Source organism: Staurois parvus, unplaced genomic scaffold, assembly GCF_062004578.1.
Source record: "Staurois parvus isolate SC_StPar_1 unplaced genomic scaffold, SC_StPar_1.0 ptg002603l, whole genome shotgun sequence".
In the NCBI taxonomy this organism is placed as follows: domain Eukaryota; kingdom Metazoa; phylum Chordata; class Amphibia; order Anura; family Ranidae; genus Staurois; species Staurois parvus.
In genome coordinates, this window is record NW_028320399.1 from 1472 (window position 1) to 20865 (window position 19394).

A 19394-nucleotide genomic window follows, 5' to 3' on the forward strand; every position below is an offset into this window, starting at 1 on the left:
AATTTTTGTTGCAGGAAAGCATTGCGCCAGTGATCAGCCAATCGCAGGTCTCCAGCAGATTTGTCGGTGCATCTGCAAGCGGATATACTGACAGGAAGAATGAATGAACTACAAGCTGACAGCCACTAAGGCTGCTGGGATTTGTAGTCTCTCAGTCACACATGACTGGGGGAGGGGTGGCGGGGGTAGTGAATTAACATGTTACACCCTGGGGGGGGGGGTGGGGGGGGGGTTTACACCCTGGGAAGGGGGGGCAGGGGCAAGTCTGAATGCACATGTTACACCCTGAATGTGGGTGTAACATGTTATGAAAGGTGAACTTCTATATACAGAGTGGGGGGCAGATAGGTCCAGGAGTGTGAGGCTTTATTCCACCACTAGGGGCAGTGTGGTAGCGCACCTTTTGGCTGTGGGTGTCTTTGTTCTCATCTGGAACATTCCTCAGGTCAGCCGTGTCCCTCGATTTCTCCAGCTTTGGTCCGGTTCTGGTCTTGGTTACGGTGCCATGCTTTTCTGTGTGTTCTGGGCCCTCGTGGCAGCTGCTTCCTTCAGCTATACATTCCGTGGCGCTGTCCGCTAAGATCAGATACAGGAAAAGAAACATCAGAGCCGCTGCGGTGGGACGCGTGGCGCCTCTACGGGGATGCTGTCAGTTGGCGTTCACAGAGCGCATATTGGGTGCCTCCTACAGGAAAACTATGTGAGGGCGTTCACAAAGCGTACACCAGGCGCCTCTACAGGAAAACTATGTGAGCGTTCACAAAGCGTACACCGCGCACCTCTACAGGAAAACTATGTGAGCGTTCACAAAGCGTACACCAGGCGCCTCTACGGAAAACTATGTGAGCGTTCACAAAGCGTACACCGCGCACCTCTACAGGAAAACTATGTGAGCGTTCACAAAGCGTACACCGGGCGCCTCTACGGAAAACTATGTGAGCGTTCACAAAGCGTACACCAGGCGCCTCTACGGGAAAACTATGTGAGGGCGTTCACAAAGCGTACACCAGGCGCCTCTACAGGAAAACTATGTGAGAGCGTTCACAAAGCGTACACCAGGCGCCTCTACAGGAAAACTATGTGAGGGCGTTCACAAAGCGTACACCGGGCGCCTCTACGGGAAAACTATGTGAGGGCGTTCACAAAGCGTACACCGGGCGCCTCTACGGGGATGCTGTCATTTGGTGTTCACAGAGCGCATATTGGGTGCCTCTACAGGAAAACTATGTGAGAGCGTTCACAAAGCGTACACCAGGCGCCTCTACGGAAAACTATGTGAGCGTTCACAAAGCGTACACCAGGCGCCTCTACAGGAAAACTATGTGAGGGCGTTCACAAAGCGTACACCGGGCGCCTCTACGGGAAAACTATGTGAGGGCGTTCACAAAGCGTACACCAGGCGCCTCTACGGGAAAACTATGTGAGGGCGTTCACAAAGCGTACACCGGGCGCCTCTACGGGGATGCTGTCATTTGGTGTTCACAGAGCGCATATTGGGTGCCTCTACAGGAAAACTATGTGAGAGCGTTCACAAAGCGTACACCAGGCGCCTCTACGGGAAAACTATGTGAGGGCGTTCACAAAGCGTACACCGGGCGCCTCTACGGGAAAACTATGTGAGGGCGTTCACAAAGCGTACACCGGGCACCTCTACGGGAAAACTATGTGAGGGCGTTCACAAAGCGTACACCAGGCGCCTCTACGGGAAAACTATGTGAGGGCGTTCACAAAGCGTACACCGGGCGCCTCTACGGGAAAACTATGTGAGGGTGCTCAAAAAGCGTACACCGGATACCTCTACAGGAAAACTATGTGAGGGCGTTCACAAAGCGTAAAAAAGGGCGCCTCTACGGGAAAACTATGTGAGAGCGTTCACAAAGCGTACACCGTGCGCCTCTACGGGAAAACTATGCGAGAGCGTTCACAAAGAGTACACCAGGCGCCTCTACGGGAAAACTATGCGAGAGCGTTCACAAAGCGTACACCGGGTACCTCTACGGGAAAACTATGTGAGGGTTTTCACAAAGCGTACACCAGGCGCCTCTACGGGAAAACTATGTGAGGGCGTTCACAAAGCGTACACCGGGTACCTCTACGGGAAAACTATGTGAGGGCGTTCACAAAGCGTACACCGGGCGCCTCTACGGGAAAACTATGTGAGGGCGTTCACAAAGCGTACACCGGGCGCCTCTACGGGAAAACTATGTGAGGGTGCTCAAAAAGCGTACACCGGATACCTCTACAGGAAAACTATGTGAGGGCGTTCACAAAGCGTAAAAAAGGGCGCCTCTACGGGAAAACTATGTGAGAGCGTTCACAAAGCGTACACCGGGCGCCTCTACGGGAAAACTATGCGAGAGCGTTCACAAAGCGTACACCAGGCGCCTCTACGGGAAAACTATGTGAGGGCGTTCACAAAGCGTACACCGGGTACCTCTACGGGAAAACTATGTGAGGGCGTTCACAAAGCGTACACCGGGTACCTCTACGGGAAAACTATGTGAGGGCGTTCACAAAGCGTACACCGGGCGCCTCTACGGGAAAACTTTGCGAGAGCGTTCACAAAGCGTACACCGGGCGCCTCTACGGGAAAACTTTGCGAGAGCATTCACAAAGCGTACACCGGGCGCCTCTACGGGAAAACTATGTGAGGGCGCTCAAAAAGCGTACACCGGGTACCTCTACGGGAAAAACTATATGAGGGCGCTCACAAAGCGTACACCGGGCGCCTCTATGGGAAAACTGTGAGGGCGTTCACAAAGCGTACACAGTTTTCCTGTAGAGGTACCCAATGTGAGAGCGTTCAAAAAGCGTACACCGGGCGCATATACAGGTGCTGCTGAAATTCGGATTGGAAATCTAGTCCTCAATGACCTCAAAATTTGGCGCTCCATCAATTTTTGCGACTCATTTTTGCCGCATGAAAGGAATCAGTTCAGACAGGAGAATATTTACCGACTTGTTTCAGCTCTTCGATCTGCAGAATGACCTGGATAGTAGATTCCACATCGAAGCTTTCGGCTTCCAGACTCTGCAGAATCAGGCGAACGTCCTGCGCACAGAGAGGTGGAGGATCACCGTTAGTTATAAAAATAGTTAAAAAAAAAACCTAAAAAGCATCAAAGTAAAGAAATTCAAACTGAATATTTTTGTTTATTTCCAGCCTGTAAATGGGAATTCCTCCTGCAGGGTGACACCAGCAGTGAATGCAGTGGGACGTTGTCACTTTGTGCCGCCACTGTAGGTGGCCGGCACCAGTACAAGGAGGGGCTCTGTATCTGGGAGCACAGAGTCCTGTTGGATCTCTCCTCCGGTGGCATGAAGACCTCTGTACCCCCCCCCCCCCCCCAACAATGCCACAGGGGTCAAGATGAGGATTTCTTTAATCTAAGGAGGAGGGAGGGAGAATAAAGGGAGAGCCTGAATGGGACCGGAGAAAAAGTCAAACACTGCTTAGCGGCAGAAGGACCTCAAATGGAAAGGTTTTCAATTTTTTTATTTTTTTCATAGCCAGGCAGCAGCGTTCTCATGTTTTATAGCGGGGGTCCCCAAACGTTCTAAACAAAGGGCCAGTTTACTGTCCTCTGCACTTCGAGGGGTCCGGACTCTGGCCAGTGGGAGTAGAGAAGGTCCATATGTCATTGGGAGTAAACCGGGCCTCTTCGTTGGGGTCAGTGGGAGGAATTGTGCCCCTTCATTGGTGTCATTATGAGGAATTGTGCCCCATAACTGGTGTCATTGGGCCCAGTTGTTGGTGTCATTGTGAGGAATTGTGCCCCATAATTGGTGTTACTGGGCCCCATAACTGGTGTCATTGGGCCCCATAATTGGTGTCATTGTGAGGAGTCGTGCCCCATAATTGGCAAGTTTACTGTCCTCTAGACTTCTGGCCAGTGGGAGTAGAAAAGGTCCAAATGTCAGTGGGAGTAAACCATGTTCCTTCGTTGGTGTCAGTTGGAGGAATTGTGCCCCATAATTGGTGTTATTGGGCCCCATTGTTGGTGTCATTGTGAGGAATTGTGCCCCTTCTTTGGTGTCATTGGGCTCCATTGTTGGTGTCATTGTGAGGAATAATGCCCCATAATTGGTGTCATTGGGCCCCATTGTTGGTGTCATTGTGAGGAATAGTGCCCCATTGTTGGTGTCATTGTGAGGAATTGTGCCCCTTCTTTGGTGTCATTGGGCCCCATTGTTGGGGTCAGTGTGAAGAATAGTGCCCCATAATTGGTGTCATTGGGCCCCATTGTTGGTGCCATTGTGAGGAATAGTGCCCCATAATTGGTGTCAGTGGAGGGAATTATGCCCCATAATTGGTGTCAGTGGATAAAATAGTGCCCCAAGGGCCAGATAAAAGCAAGCCAAGGGCCACATCTAGCCCCCCCCCCCCCCTGAGCCGCAGTTTGGAGACCATCGTTATATATGCCGAAATAAAATTACTTTTCTTAAAGGATCCCAAATTTTGAAAGCTCAGATTACACCGTCAGCTGAATGAGTCAAAAGGGGAAGATTTACGAAATCTGGTGCAGCTCTGCACGGGAGCCAATCAGCTTCTAGCTTCAGCTTGTTCAATTAAGCTTTGGCAATAAAGCCTGGAAGCTGATTGGTTTCTATGCAGAGATTTAGCCCCATGCAGTATTCGTAGCCCCCCCCTCCCCCACACGATCTATTATCACTCTGGTCTCTATTACCGCACAGCCGGTGGCATTGCGCACTTTCTGCACCGCGTCCCCCCGCCGCTCATCTGCCAGATTGGACTTTTGCTTCCCTTTCCGATTGGACTCGTCTTTGGAAAGCATCTGTGGGAGATGAAACAGAACAATCAGATCCCTGACCCGTACCCAGCCCGACCCCCCCGACCCGTACCCAGCCCGACCCCCTGACCCGTACCCAGCCCGACCCCCCCCGAACCGTACCCAGCCCGACCCCCCCCGAACCGTACCCAGCCCGACCCCCCCCGAACCGTACCCAGCCCGACCCCCCCCCCCCGAACCGTACCCAGCCCGACCCCCCCCCGAACCGTACCCAGCCCGACCCCCCCCCGAACCGTACCCAGCCCGACCCCCCCCCCGAACCGTACCCAGCCCGACCCGTACCCAGCCCGACCCCCCGAACCGTACCCAGCCCGGCCCCCCCCCCCCCCGACCCGTACCCAGCCCAACCCCCCGACCCGTACCCAGCCCGACCCCCCGAACCGTACCCAGCCCGACCCCCCCCCCCCCGACCCGTACCCACCCCGACCCCCCGAACCGTACCCAGCCCGACCCCCCCCCCCCCGAACCGTACCCAGCCCGACCCCCCGAACCGTACCCAGCCCGACCCCCCCCCCCCCCCGACCCGTACCCAGCCCGACCCCCCCCCCCGAACCGTACCCAGCCCGACCCCCCGAACCGTACCCAGCCCGACCCCCCCCCCCGACCCGTACCCAGCCCGACCCCCCCCCCCGACCCGTACCCAGCCCGACCCCCCGACCCGTACCCAGCCCGACCCCCCGACCCGTACCCAGCCCGACCCCCCGAACCGTACCCAGCCCGGCCCCCCCCCCCCGACCCGTACCCAGCCCGACCCCCCGAACCGTACCCAGCCCGACCCCCCCCCCCCCGACCCGTACCCAGCCCGACCCCCCCCCCGAACCGTACCCAGCCCGACCCCCCCCCCCCCGAACCGTACCCAGCCCGACCCCCCCCCGAACCGTACCCAGCCCGACCCCCCCCCCCGAACCGTACCCAGCCCGACCCCCCCCCCCCGAACCGTACCCAGCCCGACCCCCCCCCCCGAACCGTACCCAGCCCGACCCCCCCCCCGAACCGTACCCAGCCCAACCCCCCCCCCGAACCGTACCCAGCCCAACCCCCCCCCGAACCCTTTGGATTCATGCACTCGATCGAAGTGACCCATTCATTTTAATGGGCTGGCAGCGCATGTTAACCACTTCCTGTCCGGCCCATGTATATAAATGGCCGGACGGTGGCAGTGCAGGGTCAGGTGGCTGTTTATAAACGTCCTCCCCGCCCCCTGCTTGTGCGCGCTCCTTGGGAGCGAGCAGCACCGCGATCCGGTGCCCGCTGTGTCCTCCAGACACAGTGGAATACCGATCGTCGAACGGGACCTCTGTGCGAGGTCCTGATCATGTGATCACCGATTGGCCAATGAGTGATCACATGATCGGGACCTCACGCAGAGGTCCCGCACAGCGATCGGTGTTCCCAGGGAGCGCGCACAGGCTGAAAATGCGGGCGCTGTTTATGAATGGCAGCCCACTCCTGCACTGCTCCTGTCTGGCCGTTTATATACGTTTATATATATGGGCCGGACGGGAAGTGGTTAAAAAAGCTGCCTACTTTGATACGACTTTCTTGCGACTGGAATGCCATAGAGCAGGGGTGGGCAACTGTGGCCCTCCAGCTGTTGGTGAACTACAAGTCCCATCATGCCTCTGCCTTTGGGAGCCATGCTTGTAACTGTCAGTTTTGCAATGTCTCATGGGACTTGTAGTTCTACAATAGCTGGAGGGCCACAGTTGCCCACCCCTGCCATAGAGTGTAATAAGTTGCATTTAAGTCACACTGGAAATCGCACGACTTTAAAATCGCACCAGTGAGAGAAGAGCCTTCATACCCCATTTATGATTGTGCGACTTGTCATGCGACTTTGAACATCACAGTGATAGGGCAAGTCGTCCTCCATGTTTTCCAATGATAACTATTCATTTATGTGCGACTTAAAGTCGTTCAGACGCTACTTGGGTCCGACTTTCATTCAACTTCAGAGCCGCAGACGTCAATGTTAACCCCCAAAAGTTGCATGAAAGTCGTAAAAGCCTAGTCAGTGATCACATGATCGGGTTAAAGCCTAACTAGATTTTTTTTTTTTTTAATAGAATGGGGAAATGTTAAAGCAAACAAAAAAATGCAAGGCCTGCCTTGGAAGCTCCACCCCCAAATAAAAAAAAAAAAAAAAACAAATGAAAGCCAAAAAAAACAAAGCCAAAAAAACAAATGAAAGCCAGAAAAAAAAAAAACAAAACCAAGAAAAGAAAAGCCAAAAAAAACTCAAATGAAAGCCAAAAAAAAAAAAAAAAAAACCCAAATGAAAGCCAAAAAAAAAAAAAAAAAAAACCCCAAATGAAAGCCAAAAAAAAAAGCAAATGAAAGCAAAAAACAAAACAAAGAAAATCCAGAAAAAAACAAATGAAAGCCAGAAAAAAAAACAAAACCAAGAAAAGAAAAGCCAAAAAAAAAAAAAAAAAAACCCCAAATGAAAGCCAAAAAAAAAAGCAAATGAAAGCAAAAACAAAACAAAGAAAAGCCAGAAAAAAACAAATGAAAGCCAGAAAAAAAAACAAAACCAAGAAAAGAAAAGCAAAAAAAAAAAAAAAAAAACCCCAAATGAAAGCCAAAAAAAAAAGCAAATGAAAGCAAAAAACAAAACAAAGAAAAGACAGAAAAAAACAAATGAAAGCCAGAAAAAAAAAACAAAACCAAGAAAAGAAAAGCCAAAAAAAAAAAAAAACCCCAAATGAAAGCCAGAAAAAAAAAAAACAAAACCAAGAAAAGAAAAGACAAAAAAAAAAAAAAAAAAACCCCAAATGAAAGCCAAAAAAAAAAGCAAATGAAAGCAAAAAACAAAACAAAGAAAAGCCAGAAAAAAACAAATGAAAGCCAGAAAAAAAAACAAAACCAAGAAAAGCCAAAAAAAAAAAAAAAAAAAACCCCAAATGAAAGCCAAAAAAAAAAGCAAATGAAAGCAAAAAACAAAACAAAGAAAAGACAGAAAAAAACAAATGAAAGCCAGAAAAAAAAAACAAAACCAAGAAAAGAAAAGCCAAAAAAAAAAAAAAAAAAACCCCAAATGAAAGCCAAAAAAAAAAGAAAATGAAAGCAAAAAACAAAACAAAGAAAATCCAGAAAAAAAACAAAAAACAAATGAAAGCCAAAAAAAAAAAAACCATGGCTCTCGCGAGGGGCCAGTTATGTCACTGGGAAAACGGAGTTGCTACATTCAAAATGCACACGGCAGGATTTCCTGTCCTTGTGACCCCCATACAAGACATGGGGGGAGCGGTTGTCACCAGGACAGGAAGGCACCGACCGTTATTCATCTTTAACACATGATGGGTATTTCAGTCACTTTGGTACATGAAAGGTGTCGGAGAACCACGAGATTCCCCATCGGCCGTGTGGCTTCACCTCTGTGTGCAGGTTGGCCGGCGTCTCGGCGTTGTCGTTGACGTGGCGCACGCTGTCGTAGTGCTCCCCGTAGCGGTAGGCGATGTGCAGCTCCTGGATGCCGCTCTTATCTGAACCTCGGATCTGCAATCAGAGACAGAGATAGGCGGAGATTCCTCCGAGTGGCGGGAATAGGGCCCCTCCCCCTACTCTGTGCAAATGGCGGAACATCCGCAGCAGACAGAATGAAATGATTTCTAAAGATGGATCAGAACTACAAACCCCATCGTGTCAGGAGGACTCAGACTACACACACACCAATCCCTCATAGATCCGCACCAAAGATCACACTGAGGATCACATTGTATTGGAGGAAATCCAAATTATTATCGTCATGGAGGAAAAAGAGGGCGATAATCAAAGATCAACTACAAGAAATTGTTACATTTTATATAAATCCTCCCTCCGCCCTCCCCTCCAGTCTTGTACAGGTGTACCGGCTCCTCCCCTCCAGTCTTGTACAGGTGTGCCGGCTCCTCCCCTCCAGTCTTGCACAGGTGTACCGGCTCCTCCCCTCCAGTCTTGTACAGGTGTGCCGGCTCCTCCCCTCCAGTCTTGCACAGGTGTACCGGCTCCTCCCCTCCAGTCTTGCACAGGTGTAGCGGCTCCTCCCCTCCAGTCTTGTACAGGTGTGCCGGCTCCTCCCCTCCAGTCTTGCACAGGTGTACCGGCTCCTCCCCTCCAGTCTTGCACAGGTGTGCCGGCTCCTCCCCTCCAGTCTTGCACAGGTGTGCCGGCTCCTCCCCTTCAGTCTTGCACAGGCGTACCGGCTCCTCCCCTCCAGTCTTGTACAGGCGTGCCGGCTCCTCCCCTTCAGTCTTGCACAGGCGTGCCGGCTCCTCCCCTTCAGTCTTGCACAGGCGTACCGGCTCCTCCCCTCCAGTCTTGTACAGGCGTGCCGGCTCCTCCCCTCCAGTCTTGCACAGGCGTACCGGCTCCTCCTCTTCAGTCTTGCACAGGTGTGCCGGCTCCTCCCCTTCAGTCTTGCACAGGTGTGCCGGCTCCTCCCCTTCAGTCTTGCACAGGCGTACCGGCTCCTCCCCTTCAGTCTTGCACAGGTGTACCGGCTCCTCCCCTTCAGTCTTGCACAGGTGTGCCGGCTCCTCCCCTTCAGTCTTGCACAGGCGTAGCGGCTCCTCTCCTGGACTGAGACGTCTTCCTCTGATATCACCGCACACTGGGAGCTTCTCACAATCATGGAGGCTCAGCATCACCTGTGGTCTTCACCTAAGGCCTGCCTAGGACCGCCCACTCCTCCAGACTGATTCTCACTCATCCATGCATTTTGATTTTTGCATATGTTCTCCCACTGTTTGCACAAGGACCGAGGGCTCTTGAGAGGAGCACTGAGGCAGGGTGCTGTGATGTTTTCAGAAAGCTATGTACAGCCCCCTACTGGCCTCTCCCACCAGCCATGATCTGGCTGCATTGCATAAAGAAGCACAGAGACCCAGTGATGACATCACTAAGTATAATATAAGGTATGGAATGAAAACAGAGATATATGGAGGAGGGGCGAGGAGAGACCAGGGAAGACTAAATGTAACCAGATTAAAACTGCAGCTTTAAATCCCTAGGATTTCCCCGCCCACAGATGAGGTGGGTGTGGCAAGTGGGTATGGGTGTGGCAAGTGGGGTGGGTGTGTTTGTTTGGTTTTTTTTTAACGGGAGATGAATTCAGAAAGAACAAAAAGACGTGCTTAAGGCGCACACTGCGAACGGTCGTTGCTTACAATCCGGAGTGTAAAAATGAAACAAAGATCCTGAATGCGTTTCCCTGAACACTCACCTGCCACAGCGGATTGTTGAGTTGGTGAATGACGATATTCACTTGTTTACTGCGTGCAAAAGCCACAATGGCGTCATTTCCGGCGAACGTCCCGGGCTGCGCCAAGTTGTCCACTAGAAGGAGAAAAGATAAGACACTGAGCTCAGGACGGGACCCCAACACTCCTCTGTATACAGACAAGCGCTGCTCATCGCACTAAATGGGGCTTTTATATCTGTTTATGAACTTGTCATTGCTGTATTCTACTATTAGGGGTGCCTAGGACAGGGGAGTCCGGGAGAGGCGTGTCCGGGACAGGGGAGTCCGGGAGAGGCGTGTCCGGGACAGGGGAGTCCGGGAGAGGCGTGTCCGGGACAGGGGAGTCGGCGAGAGGCGTGTCCGGGACAGGGGAGTCGGCGAGAGGCGTGTCCGGGACAGGGGAGTCGGCGAGAGGCGTGTCCGGGACAGGGGAGTCGGCGAGAGGCGTGTCCGGGACAGGGGAGTCGGCGAGAGGCGTGTCCGGGACAGGGGAGTCGGCGAGAGGCGTGTCCGGGACAGGGGAGTCGGCGAGAGGCGTGTCCGGGACAGGGGAGTCGGCGAGAGGCGAGTCCGGGACAGGGGAGTCGGCGAGAGGCGAGTCCGGGACAGGGGAGTCGGCGAGAGGCGTGTCCGGGACAGGGGAGTCGGCGAGAGGCGTGTCCGGGACAGGGGAGTCGGCGAGAGGCGTGTCCGGGACAGGGGAGTCCGGGAGAGGCGTGTCCGGGACAGGGGAGTCCGGGAGAGGCGTGTCCGGGACAGGGGAGTCCGGGAGAGGCGTGTCCGGGACAGGGGAGTCCGGGAGAGGCGTGTCCGGGACAGGGGAGTCCGGGAGAGGCGTGTCCGGGACAGGGGAGTCCGGGAGAGGCGTGTCCGGGACAGGGGAGTCCGGGAGAGGCGTGTCCGGGACAGGGGAGTCCGGGAGAGGCGTGTCCGGGACAGGGGAGTCCGGGAGAGGCGTGTCCGGGACAGGGGAGTCCGGGAGAGGCGTGTCCGGGATGGGGAAGAGGAGTGTGTGGGACGAGAAAGGGGGAGAGTTTCTGGGAGAGTCGCGTCTAGGATAGGGGAATCCAGGAGGCGTGTCCGGGGACGGTGGAGAGGAGTGTCTGGGATGGGAAGGGGGGGGGGATTTTCTAGGAGAGGCGTGCCTAGGATAGGGGAACACAGAAGAGGAGTGTCTAGGATAGGGGTATCCAGGACAGGTGTGTCTAGGATGGGGGAATCCAAAAGAGGCGTGTCTAGGATGGGGGAATCTAGGGGAGGCGTGTCCAGGACGGGGGAGAGGCGTGTCTGGGATGGGGGTGAGGCGTGTCCAAGATCGGAAAGGGGGGAGTTTCCGGGGGAGGCGTGTCTAGGACAGGGGAATCCGGGAGAGGCGTGTCTAGGACAGGGGAGTCCGGGAGAGGCGTGTCTAGGACAGGGGAGTCCGGGAGAGGCGTGTCTAGGACAGGGGAGTCCGGGAGAGGCGTGTCTAGGACAGGGGAGTCCGGGAGAGGCGTGTCTAGGACAGGGGAGTCCGGGAGAGGCGTGTCTAGGACAGGGGAGTCCGGGAGAGGCGTGTCTAGGACAGGGGAGTCCGGGAGAGGCGGAGTGCTCCCGTTTTAGTACACCTCCCCCACTGAGTAGAAGATGCTGACATTGTCGGGTCAATAGGTGGCTGCGGACATTGGAGCTCTCACCATGTTTGTCGAAGGGGACGTCATCTTCCACGAACGGCTCGAAGTCGTTGCGGTGCCGGATCATGTAGTCCGCGGTCTCCTGGCGATGTTTGAGATGGTTCCGCGAGTGGCCCTCCAGCTGGTCCCCCAGGGCCCGGAACAGGCAGTTCCTGATAGAAGAATTATCTTTATAAGACTGCAGCTCTAAAGTGATATTAAAGGTTCCCGATTTTTTTTTTTTTTTAAACAAGGTCATACTGACCTGACTCCTCTTCTCAGGTTCCCCTGCCGGCGCTCCCGGCCCCTCCCCACTGAGTGCCTCCATAGTAATCCACTTGCTCTGGAGGCACATGTGTGCGCTCGCTCCTGAGCTCCTCTATAGGACACACAGAGCGCGGCTTGACCCCACCCCCTCCCTCCTCACTGAATGCGATTGGCAGCCAATGGCTCCCGCTGCTGCCTCAGCCAATGAGGGAGAACCGAGGCTCTTGTGCACACTGCTGGATGGAGATGCGGATCAGGTAAGAATTGTGGGCGGGGACACACAAAAAAAGGTAAAAAAAAAATTTTTTCTCCTCACACTTGTTTTTATCTTGTTTACACTTGAGGTGCCCTCTGAAGAGCGATCATTGTTGGATTGCGGTTCAGAGGGTGACAGGTAGTGAGGGGGTATGTCACCTCCTCATCGCCAGTTCTGACCCCCTTAACCCAAGACCACTGAGCTGCACGCATTGTACGCAGTTGCTGGGCGGCCCCATTCGGCTGGCAGTGACGGCATGGCAGCTGAGTAGCGATGCGAAGCATCATGCCCATTGCTTCTCAGCCAGAATTCAACCCCCGGTGCATTTATCGGGCACCAAGTTCTGCCAAACACGACTCGTTCAATAATCGGGGCCCCGCTGCATTCGCCACGCATGTTGCAATGTCTGCAGTTGGGGCGGCATTTACGAGGGTAAAACTGGTGGCTAAATGGTTAGCACTTCCGCCTGCCAGTACTCGGGTCGTCGGTTCGAATCCCAGCCACGGCACCACCTGCCTGGAGTTTGCATGTTCTCCCTGTGCCTGCGTGGGTTTCCTCCAGTTTCCTCCCACCCTCCAAAGACATGCTGGGAGGTGAATTGGCTTCTAACTTGGCCACAAAATCTGGGTGTACAAAGATGGCGGCGCCTCTGATAGCACAGAAACGGGTGTACCAAGATGGCGTCTCCTCAAATAGACTCTGGGTGTACCAAGATGGCGGCGCCTCGGATAGCACAAAAGCTTACACCCGGTACTGACCCGTCTCCCGGAACTTCCCTCATCCGGAGCCCCAGGACTTGCAGCTGGTTAGTGAAGCTGACAAACTCCTCGGCGTCCACCGTCTCTCCAGCCCGGTTCTTCCGCTCCTTCGCCAGAGCTCGCCGAGCGGCCCGCTCGTCTCTCTTCCTCTCCGTTTCCGCCTTCTTCCCCGGCCGGGGCCGAACGCTCTGCTTCCTGGACATGATAGACAGCCCGACCGAGCCGGGGAACCCGAATTACACTTCCGGTATTCTCTGACAAAACGGCCAACCACGCCCACTTTGTTAAGGATTAGAGGAGGTGTTATTCCGTCTCTATGGTAAACTGGGCGTGGCTGACTGTTCTGGCAAAAATACCGAAAGTCGCATCTATGTTAAAGTGGGCGTGACCGGGAGTGTCTCATCCTCTCTATTGTTCAATGGGCGTGGGCTAGCAGTTCTGTCAATTATTTACAGGAAGTGGCGGTCCTTCAGTCTTTGTAGCTCGGGTGGGTTCCGCAGAGACGATCAACAGGGAGGAGTTCGTCAGCTACACCCAGCAGCTCTACTAACAGCTTCCGCCATCTTGGTGCTCCGCTCCCCTTCCACTCCAGCTGCATGATACCGTAATTGACGGCCATCTTGGTACACCCACTATGCACATACTTTCGAGTTGGTGCCGCCATCTTGGTACTCCCCATGCATCTCTAGACGCATCAGTACGTAATTGGCGGTTATCTTGGTGCACCCATTGTGGTTTCAAGTATCTTATACGTCGCCATCTTTGTGTTCCCTTTACGCTCTTTTGACGCCATCTTGGTACACCCACTGTGCCCTTAGTTCCTTCTAGGATTTAAAGCGCAGCCATTTTTGTACTCCTGCTTCAGTAGAAGCGGACCGTTACCGAGAGGTTGCCATTTTTGTACACCCACTGTGCACATTCACGTATATGTAACCTAGGTTCACACCTTTGCGTTTTGCAGAAACGCGCTACAGTCTGTTTAACATCTCCGCATTTTCACCCGGTGCGTTTTTTTGGAAAGGGTTACTTTTTGTTTGTTTTTATTGCAAAAAGTTGCATTTTTGATTCTTTAGACTTCAATGGAAACACTGCAGACAAGCATGTAGTGTGTTTTTGCTGCGTTTTAAATCTGCCTAGCAACAAGAAAAATAAAATTAAAAAACCCGCTGCAAAATGTGTCAAAAAACGCAACAAACGCAAACTGCATAGGTGTGAACCGAGCCTTAGTCTAGATTTATACCTATGCAGGTTGCGTTTCTGCTTTGCGTTTTGACGCATTTGGTTTTTTTCTTGTCGCTAGGCAGATTTTAAATGCAGCAAAAACGCAATACATGCTTTTCTGCAGCGTTCCCATTGAAGTCTATAGAACTAAAAACTCAACGTTTTGGAACTCCTGAAACATACATGGACCGCCACACCATGCGCCTGTTATCCCTTTTGTATTTAGGTTGTGTTTGGCCTGTTGAACCTCCCCGACAGATGGCAGGTGTTGAAATGAAGCTCTTCCCCTCCATCCTGCTGCAGGAACATCCTCCTATCAGACGTAGATGTAAACTTTATCAGCAGCCATAAAACCTAATCTAACGCGAGTTAAAATTTAATCCACCCGTTGATAAACAGAAGTCAGTAGCCATCTGGAACCAGTTGCCTTGACTGCCTGAATTCACCACAACCGGCAGTAAACGATTCCTGCCAAGTTCAGACATGGGGGAAGAAACGGGCTCTTCTGGGGCCACCAAAGAAATTTTGGGATGTGACCATCTCACGATCACAGAAACCGAAATCAATTTGGAAGTTGGCGAAACCACAGAAGAAACGCAAGAAGCACCCCCGCCTGCCCTGGCTTCTTCTCCCCCGGAATCCTCCGAGGTACAGCAGATGGTCAACGAGGGTTCGGAGGATTTGAAACCTTCCTCAGCCAAAGTGGAGACCCCGAATTCTTGCCTTACAGATATGGACTGTCCCGTTTGTTTCAGCAGATATGACGTCCACCGGCTCCCCAAAGAACTGTTTTGCAAGCACAGCTTTTGTGCTATATGCCTCAAACTCCTGGTTCGTAATGAAGGGGGCACCTGGAGGATCGCGTGCCCCATCTGCAGGGCGCCCACCACAGTCTTCGGAGGACTTGTATGCACTTTGCAAAACCAGGAGCTGCTGATGAGCCAGTTGCAGAATCCTGAGCCGAAGGTCGTCGTCCCTGAAGCCTCCGGATCGCCAGAGACGACCATAAGGCTGAACCACATTGGCATGACCTGGATCTCAGAGGACCAAAGGAGCGGGAGACAGTGGTCCGCCGCGAAGAGAATGGTGGTCCTGCTTTTGATGCTGCTGATCGTGCTGATTGTCATTCTTCAGTTTATCTACACTGGGATTATGAAGTGGATGCTGGGAGTTGCTCTGGGGGTGGTCGTTATAATAACCATTCTGCTGTGCTTCAACCCCTACTGGAAGGTGAGATTGCCAGGCACAGCGAGTCAACCGGGACAACAGGACCACCACAAAGGTGGAATAGGACAGCTGACCATGTAGTCCAGATGTCTTCTCCATGTGATACATTCTTTTGTCTCCACTTATAGATCAGACTGTGAACTGTGTGATGTCTACGTGGCAAAGTGTACATGTTCACCTATAGACTCTGCTGACAAAACCGTACATTTATAGGTTGCAACTTTTAGGACAGCGTGGCTTTAAACCACCCTCTTTTGAAACCAAATCCTGTTCCTCTCCTAGCATTCCTCTTTCCTACCAAATCCCATCTGTCTCTCTTACTGTCCCTTTTTTGGACCCAAATCCTTCTGTGTCGCATGTTCTGTCTCCCATTGTAATGTACAGCGCCGAGCGAACTGTTGGCACTTTATAAATACTGTATAATAATAATAAGTGACCTTCGTTCATGTCCAGATCTCTATCTTCCCACCAGCAGAATCTCTTTTGAACCCAGGTCCCCTCGATCTCTCTTCCTGCAAAGACTGTCTTTTGAACCCAGATCCCCTCTGTCCCTTTTACCCTCCAGCAGGCTCTCTCTTTTGAACCCATATCTCCTCAATCTCTCTTCTCTTAATCAAAGTCTGTCTTGTGAACCCATATCTCCCCTCTCTTTCCTTCAACAGACTCTCTTTTGAACCCAGATCCCCTCTATTGCTTTACCATCCAGCAGAGTCTCTCTTTTGAACCCATATCTCCTCTCTCTCTCTCTTCTTCATCAAAATCTGTCTTTTGAACCCAGATTTCCTCTCTCTCTCTTCCCTCCAACAGGCTCTCTTTAGAACCCAGATCTCCTCTATTTTACCTCCAGCAGAGTCTCTCTTTTGAACCCAGATCTTCTCTGTCTCTATTTTGAATTCAGATCTCCTTTATCTATCTTCCCTCCAACAGACTGTTTTGAACCCAGATGCCCTCTATCCCTTTACCTTCCAGCAGAGTCTCCCTTTTAAGCCCATATCTCCTCAATCTCTCTTCTCTTCATCAAAATCTGTCTTTTGAACCCAGATCTCCTCTCTCTCCCCCCTCTCTCCTCTCTCTCTTCTCTCTCTCTCCCCCCTCTCTCCTCTCTCTCCCCCTCTCTCTCCCCCCTCTCTCTCTTCTCTCTCTCCCCCCCTCTCTTCTCTCTCTCCCCCCCTCTCTTCTCTCTCTCCCCCCTCTCTCTTCTCTCTCTCCCCCCTCTCTCTTCTCTCTCTCCCCCCTCTCTCTTCTCTCTCTCCCCCCCTCTCTCTTCTCTCTCTCTTTTCTCTCTCCCCCCTCTCTCTCTCTCTCTCTTCTCTCTCCCCCCCCTCTCTCTTCTCTCTCCCCCCCTCTCTCTTCTCTCTCCCCCCCCTCTCTCTTCTCTCTCCCCCCCTCTCTCTCTTCTCTCTCTCCCCCCTCTCTCTTCTCTCCCCCCCTCTCTCTCTTCTCCCCCCCTCTCTTCCCCCTCCCCCCTCTCTCTCTTCCCTCCAACAGGCTCTCCTTTGAACCCAGATCTCCTCTGTCTTACTTCCAGCATAGTCTCTCTTTTGATCCCAGATCTCCTCTATCTCTATTTTGAATTCAGATCTCCTTTATCTATCTTCCCTCCAACAGACTCTCTTTTAAACACAAATCCCCTCTATCCCTTTACCATCCATCTCTTTTGAACCCATATCTCCTCGATCTCTCTTCCCTCCAGCAGAGTCTCTCTTTTGAATTCAGATCTCCCTAATTTAGTTTCCCTCCAGCAGAGTCTCTCTTTTAAACCTAGATCTCCTCTTTTTATTTATTTTTTTTCCCTCCAGTGGAGTCTTTCTTTTAAACCCATATCCCCTCCATCTTTCTTTTCTTCAACAAAAATCCTCTTTGGAACTCAGATTTCTTCTATCCCTCCATAAATGTCTTATTTTGAACCCAAATCTCATCTGTTCCTTTTTTCTTCAGTATTGTCCCTCTTTTAGATTTGGACCCTTCTGTGCCCCATTCTACGTCGACCTGTACCCATGGGCATTTGAGCAACTTCTGTTAGCAAATGGTCACCTTTCCACATATACCAGTCAAATTTTGTCATGTCATCGCTACATCGATGATATTTTTATGGTTCGGGACGGGTCCATGGATCTGTTATGTCAGTTTCTGGAGGAGCTTAATGCGAATGCCTTCAACTTGAGTTTTACCATGTCCCATCATAAAGAGAGTATTCGATTTCTGGATATGCCAGTCTGGTGCAAACATGAAGGCTGTTTGGGCAGTGCTTTGTATCACAAAGAAACGGCAGGCAATTGCATGCCAACAGTTTCCATCCAACCTCCCCCTAGTAACTTCGATACCATATAGACAATACTTATGGCCCAGGCAAAATTGTTCCAACGATGGTGATTTTTTTGTAGAGAAGAAGACCTACTCCACACACATTTGTTGGCTAGAGGATACAGTCAAACCTTGGCCTAAAAAGATATTTCGCAGAGCCGCTTCTCAATCTAGAAACAATCGGTCCAAGTGTAGTAAGCGTGATACCGCCAGAATCAATTCCACGCCACAGACTCCGGGTCAAGAGAAATAAATATGGGGATCTACCTCCGACCCCATTATTGTGTAGTTTGGACCTGATTCCCCGCAGATTACATATGGAACTACCTCTATCGGAGACAAACTGGTTCTCAGCGAATATCAAGCCACACTTAGAGGGCACCCATGTGTGACGATTGTGCGCAAAAGAGGCATGGACGCTGTACATGACAGCCATCTTGTTAGGTCTCAGCCATGTTCTCTCCTGTCCTCCATGGAATACATAGCTATAAGTTGAATGGAGGTTGTCGCAGCTGCTTTCCCCTCTCAGCCCCCTTGCTCTGTCCCTGCTCTCTCTGCCATCTCTCATCCGTGCCCCTCTCCCCTCCTGCAAAGATGAAAGGCATTCCTAAGACGAGCTGGAGCCATGCCAGCTCCGGGCCCCTCCCCCTCCTGTTGCCTAGGTGACTAGGGGGTCCGACATCAGTTTTAAGAAGCTAATGCCAGAGCTCCCGAGGTATTCACCACTGTTTAGCTGACGGAAGGGGCCCAGGCTGCGGCTGGGACCTTTCGTGGCCAGGCTCGGCAGAGACCCAAGGCTGCCTAGGACCCCACTTCCCCCAATGCTGGGGAAGACTGTCTGCTAGTCACCAGAGATCCATGAGTACATGCTCTCTGCCTGCTTCACTTGAACTGTTCTTGTGCTGACCTCACACCAACCCCCCCTGTTGGATTACTTGCTACAGAGACTCACACCAACCCCCCCTGTTGGATTACTTGCTACAGAGACTCACACCAACCCCCCCCCCCGTTGGATTACTTGCTACAGAGACTCACACCAACCCCCCCTGTTGGATTACTTGCTACAGAGACTCTCCCTTGGCTCTCGGTGTTGGACTTTAAGTGTGTTGGTCCCTCCTTGTTGCCCTGTACTGGCGTATTCACCCTCCCTGCGAACTCCCCTATTCGGTGACTGTCATCTGTTTGCCTCAATAAAGCTTCGTGCGTTTGCCATCTACTCTGTGTGTTCTGTCCTGCCTACCCTCCGTCACAAAGGTCAAAAGGACCTCTTATCCTAAATAAACTACAGCTGGATGAGCTCCAGGGCTGTAAACAGCTAATTAGTCTGGTTCCAGGGGGTCTGCTTTGAAATCACTTTCCTCTGACCGATCGTAAAACAATAACTCAGTCAGTCACGACCTGTTACGCCGGCCATAGATAGGTCGAAAATCGGCCGATTTTTCATCCGATTAAAAAAATCGGACGACTTTTGCACTGTTAGTGGGTTAATTGGTCGGCCGTTTTTCGGGTTTTTTGCAGTTTTTTTTTATCGGTCACGTTGGAAAATTTGCAGCCGATTTGGACAATTTTCCCGGCAATGATGGGCAAATCGGTCGTTTTCCCGATTAAAAATTCTGCGCATGAGCCGTGACCTGCAAGGTTGCCAGCATTCTTTTTACTGTAAAGAAGAAGAAGTCG

The 19394-nt window shown here is 52.1% G+C and overlaps 2 protein-coding genes across 3 annotated transcripts; one reads left to right on the forward strand and one right to left on the reverse strand.

Moving 5' to 3' along the window:
- Positions 1-307: 307 nt before the first annotated feature.
- Positions 308-13281, reverse strand: LOC149430598 (OTU domain-containing protein 3-like). Of its 2 annotated transcripts, none has more exons than XM_089666205.1 (7): positions 12966-13281; positions 11709-11857; positions 10015-10127; positions 8187-8309; positions 4689-4796; positions 2956-3052; positions 308-573 (listed from the first exon to the last, which is right to left on the reverse strand). In XM_089666205.1, the coding sequence occupies exons 1-7, from the start codon at positions 13166-13168 to the stop codon at positions 323-325; spliced, it is 1044 nt and encodes a 347-aa protein (XP_089522331.1). In that variant the 5' UTR covers positions 13169-13281; the 3' UTR covers positions 308-322. The 2 variants fall into 2 exon arrangements, with proteins under 2 accessions (XP_089522331.1, XP_089522330.1); XM_089666204.1 differs by having other exon boundaries at positions 308-576; positions 12966-13275.
- Positions 13282-14545: 1264 nt separating this feature from the next.
- Positions 14546-16518, forward strand: LOC149430599 (E3 ubiquitin-protein ligase RNF186-like). Its single transcript, XM_089666203.1, has one exon. The coding sequence runs from the start codon at positions 14670-14672 to the stop codon at positions 15492-15494; it is 825 nt and encodes a 274-aa protein (XP_089522329.1). The 5' UTR covers positions 14546-14669; the 3' UTR covers positions 15495-16518.
- Positions 16519-19394: the final 2876 nt, after the last annotated feature.

What these genes read in the sequence shown, in the direction of transcription:
- LOC149430598 (XM_089666204.1), bottom strand. Translation starts at nt 13,168, where the DNA reads ATGTCCAGGAAGCAGAGCGTTCGGCCCCGGCCGGGGAAGAAGGCGGAA. An exon ending in CGGCCAACCTGCACACAGAG is followed by an intron (nt 4,797 to 8,186) that starts GTGAAGCCACAC and finishes CATCTCCCACAG; the next exon opens with ATGCTTTCCAAAGACGAGTC. An exon ending in GCAATGCCACCGGCTGTGCG is followed by an intron (nt 3,053 to 4,688) that starts GTAATAGAGACC and finishes CTCTGTGCGCAG; the next exon opens with GACGTTCGCCTGATTCTGCA.
- LOC149430599 (XM_089666203.1), top strand. Translation starts at nt 14,670, where the DNA reads ATGGGGGAAGAAACGGGCTCTTCTGGGGCCACCAAAGAAATTTTGGGA.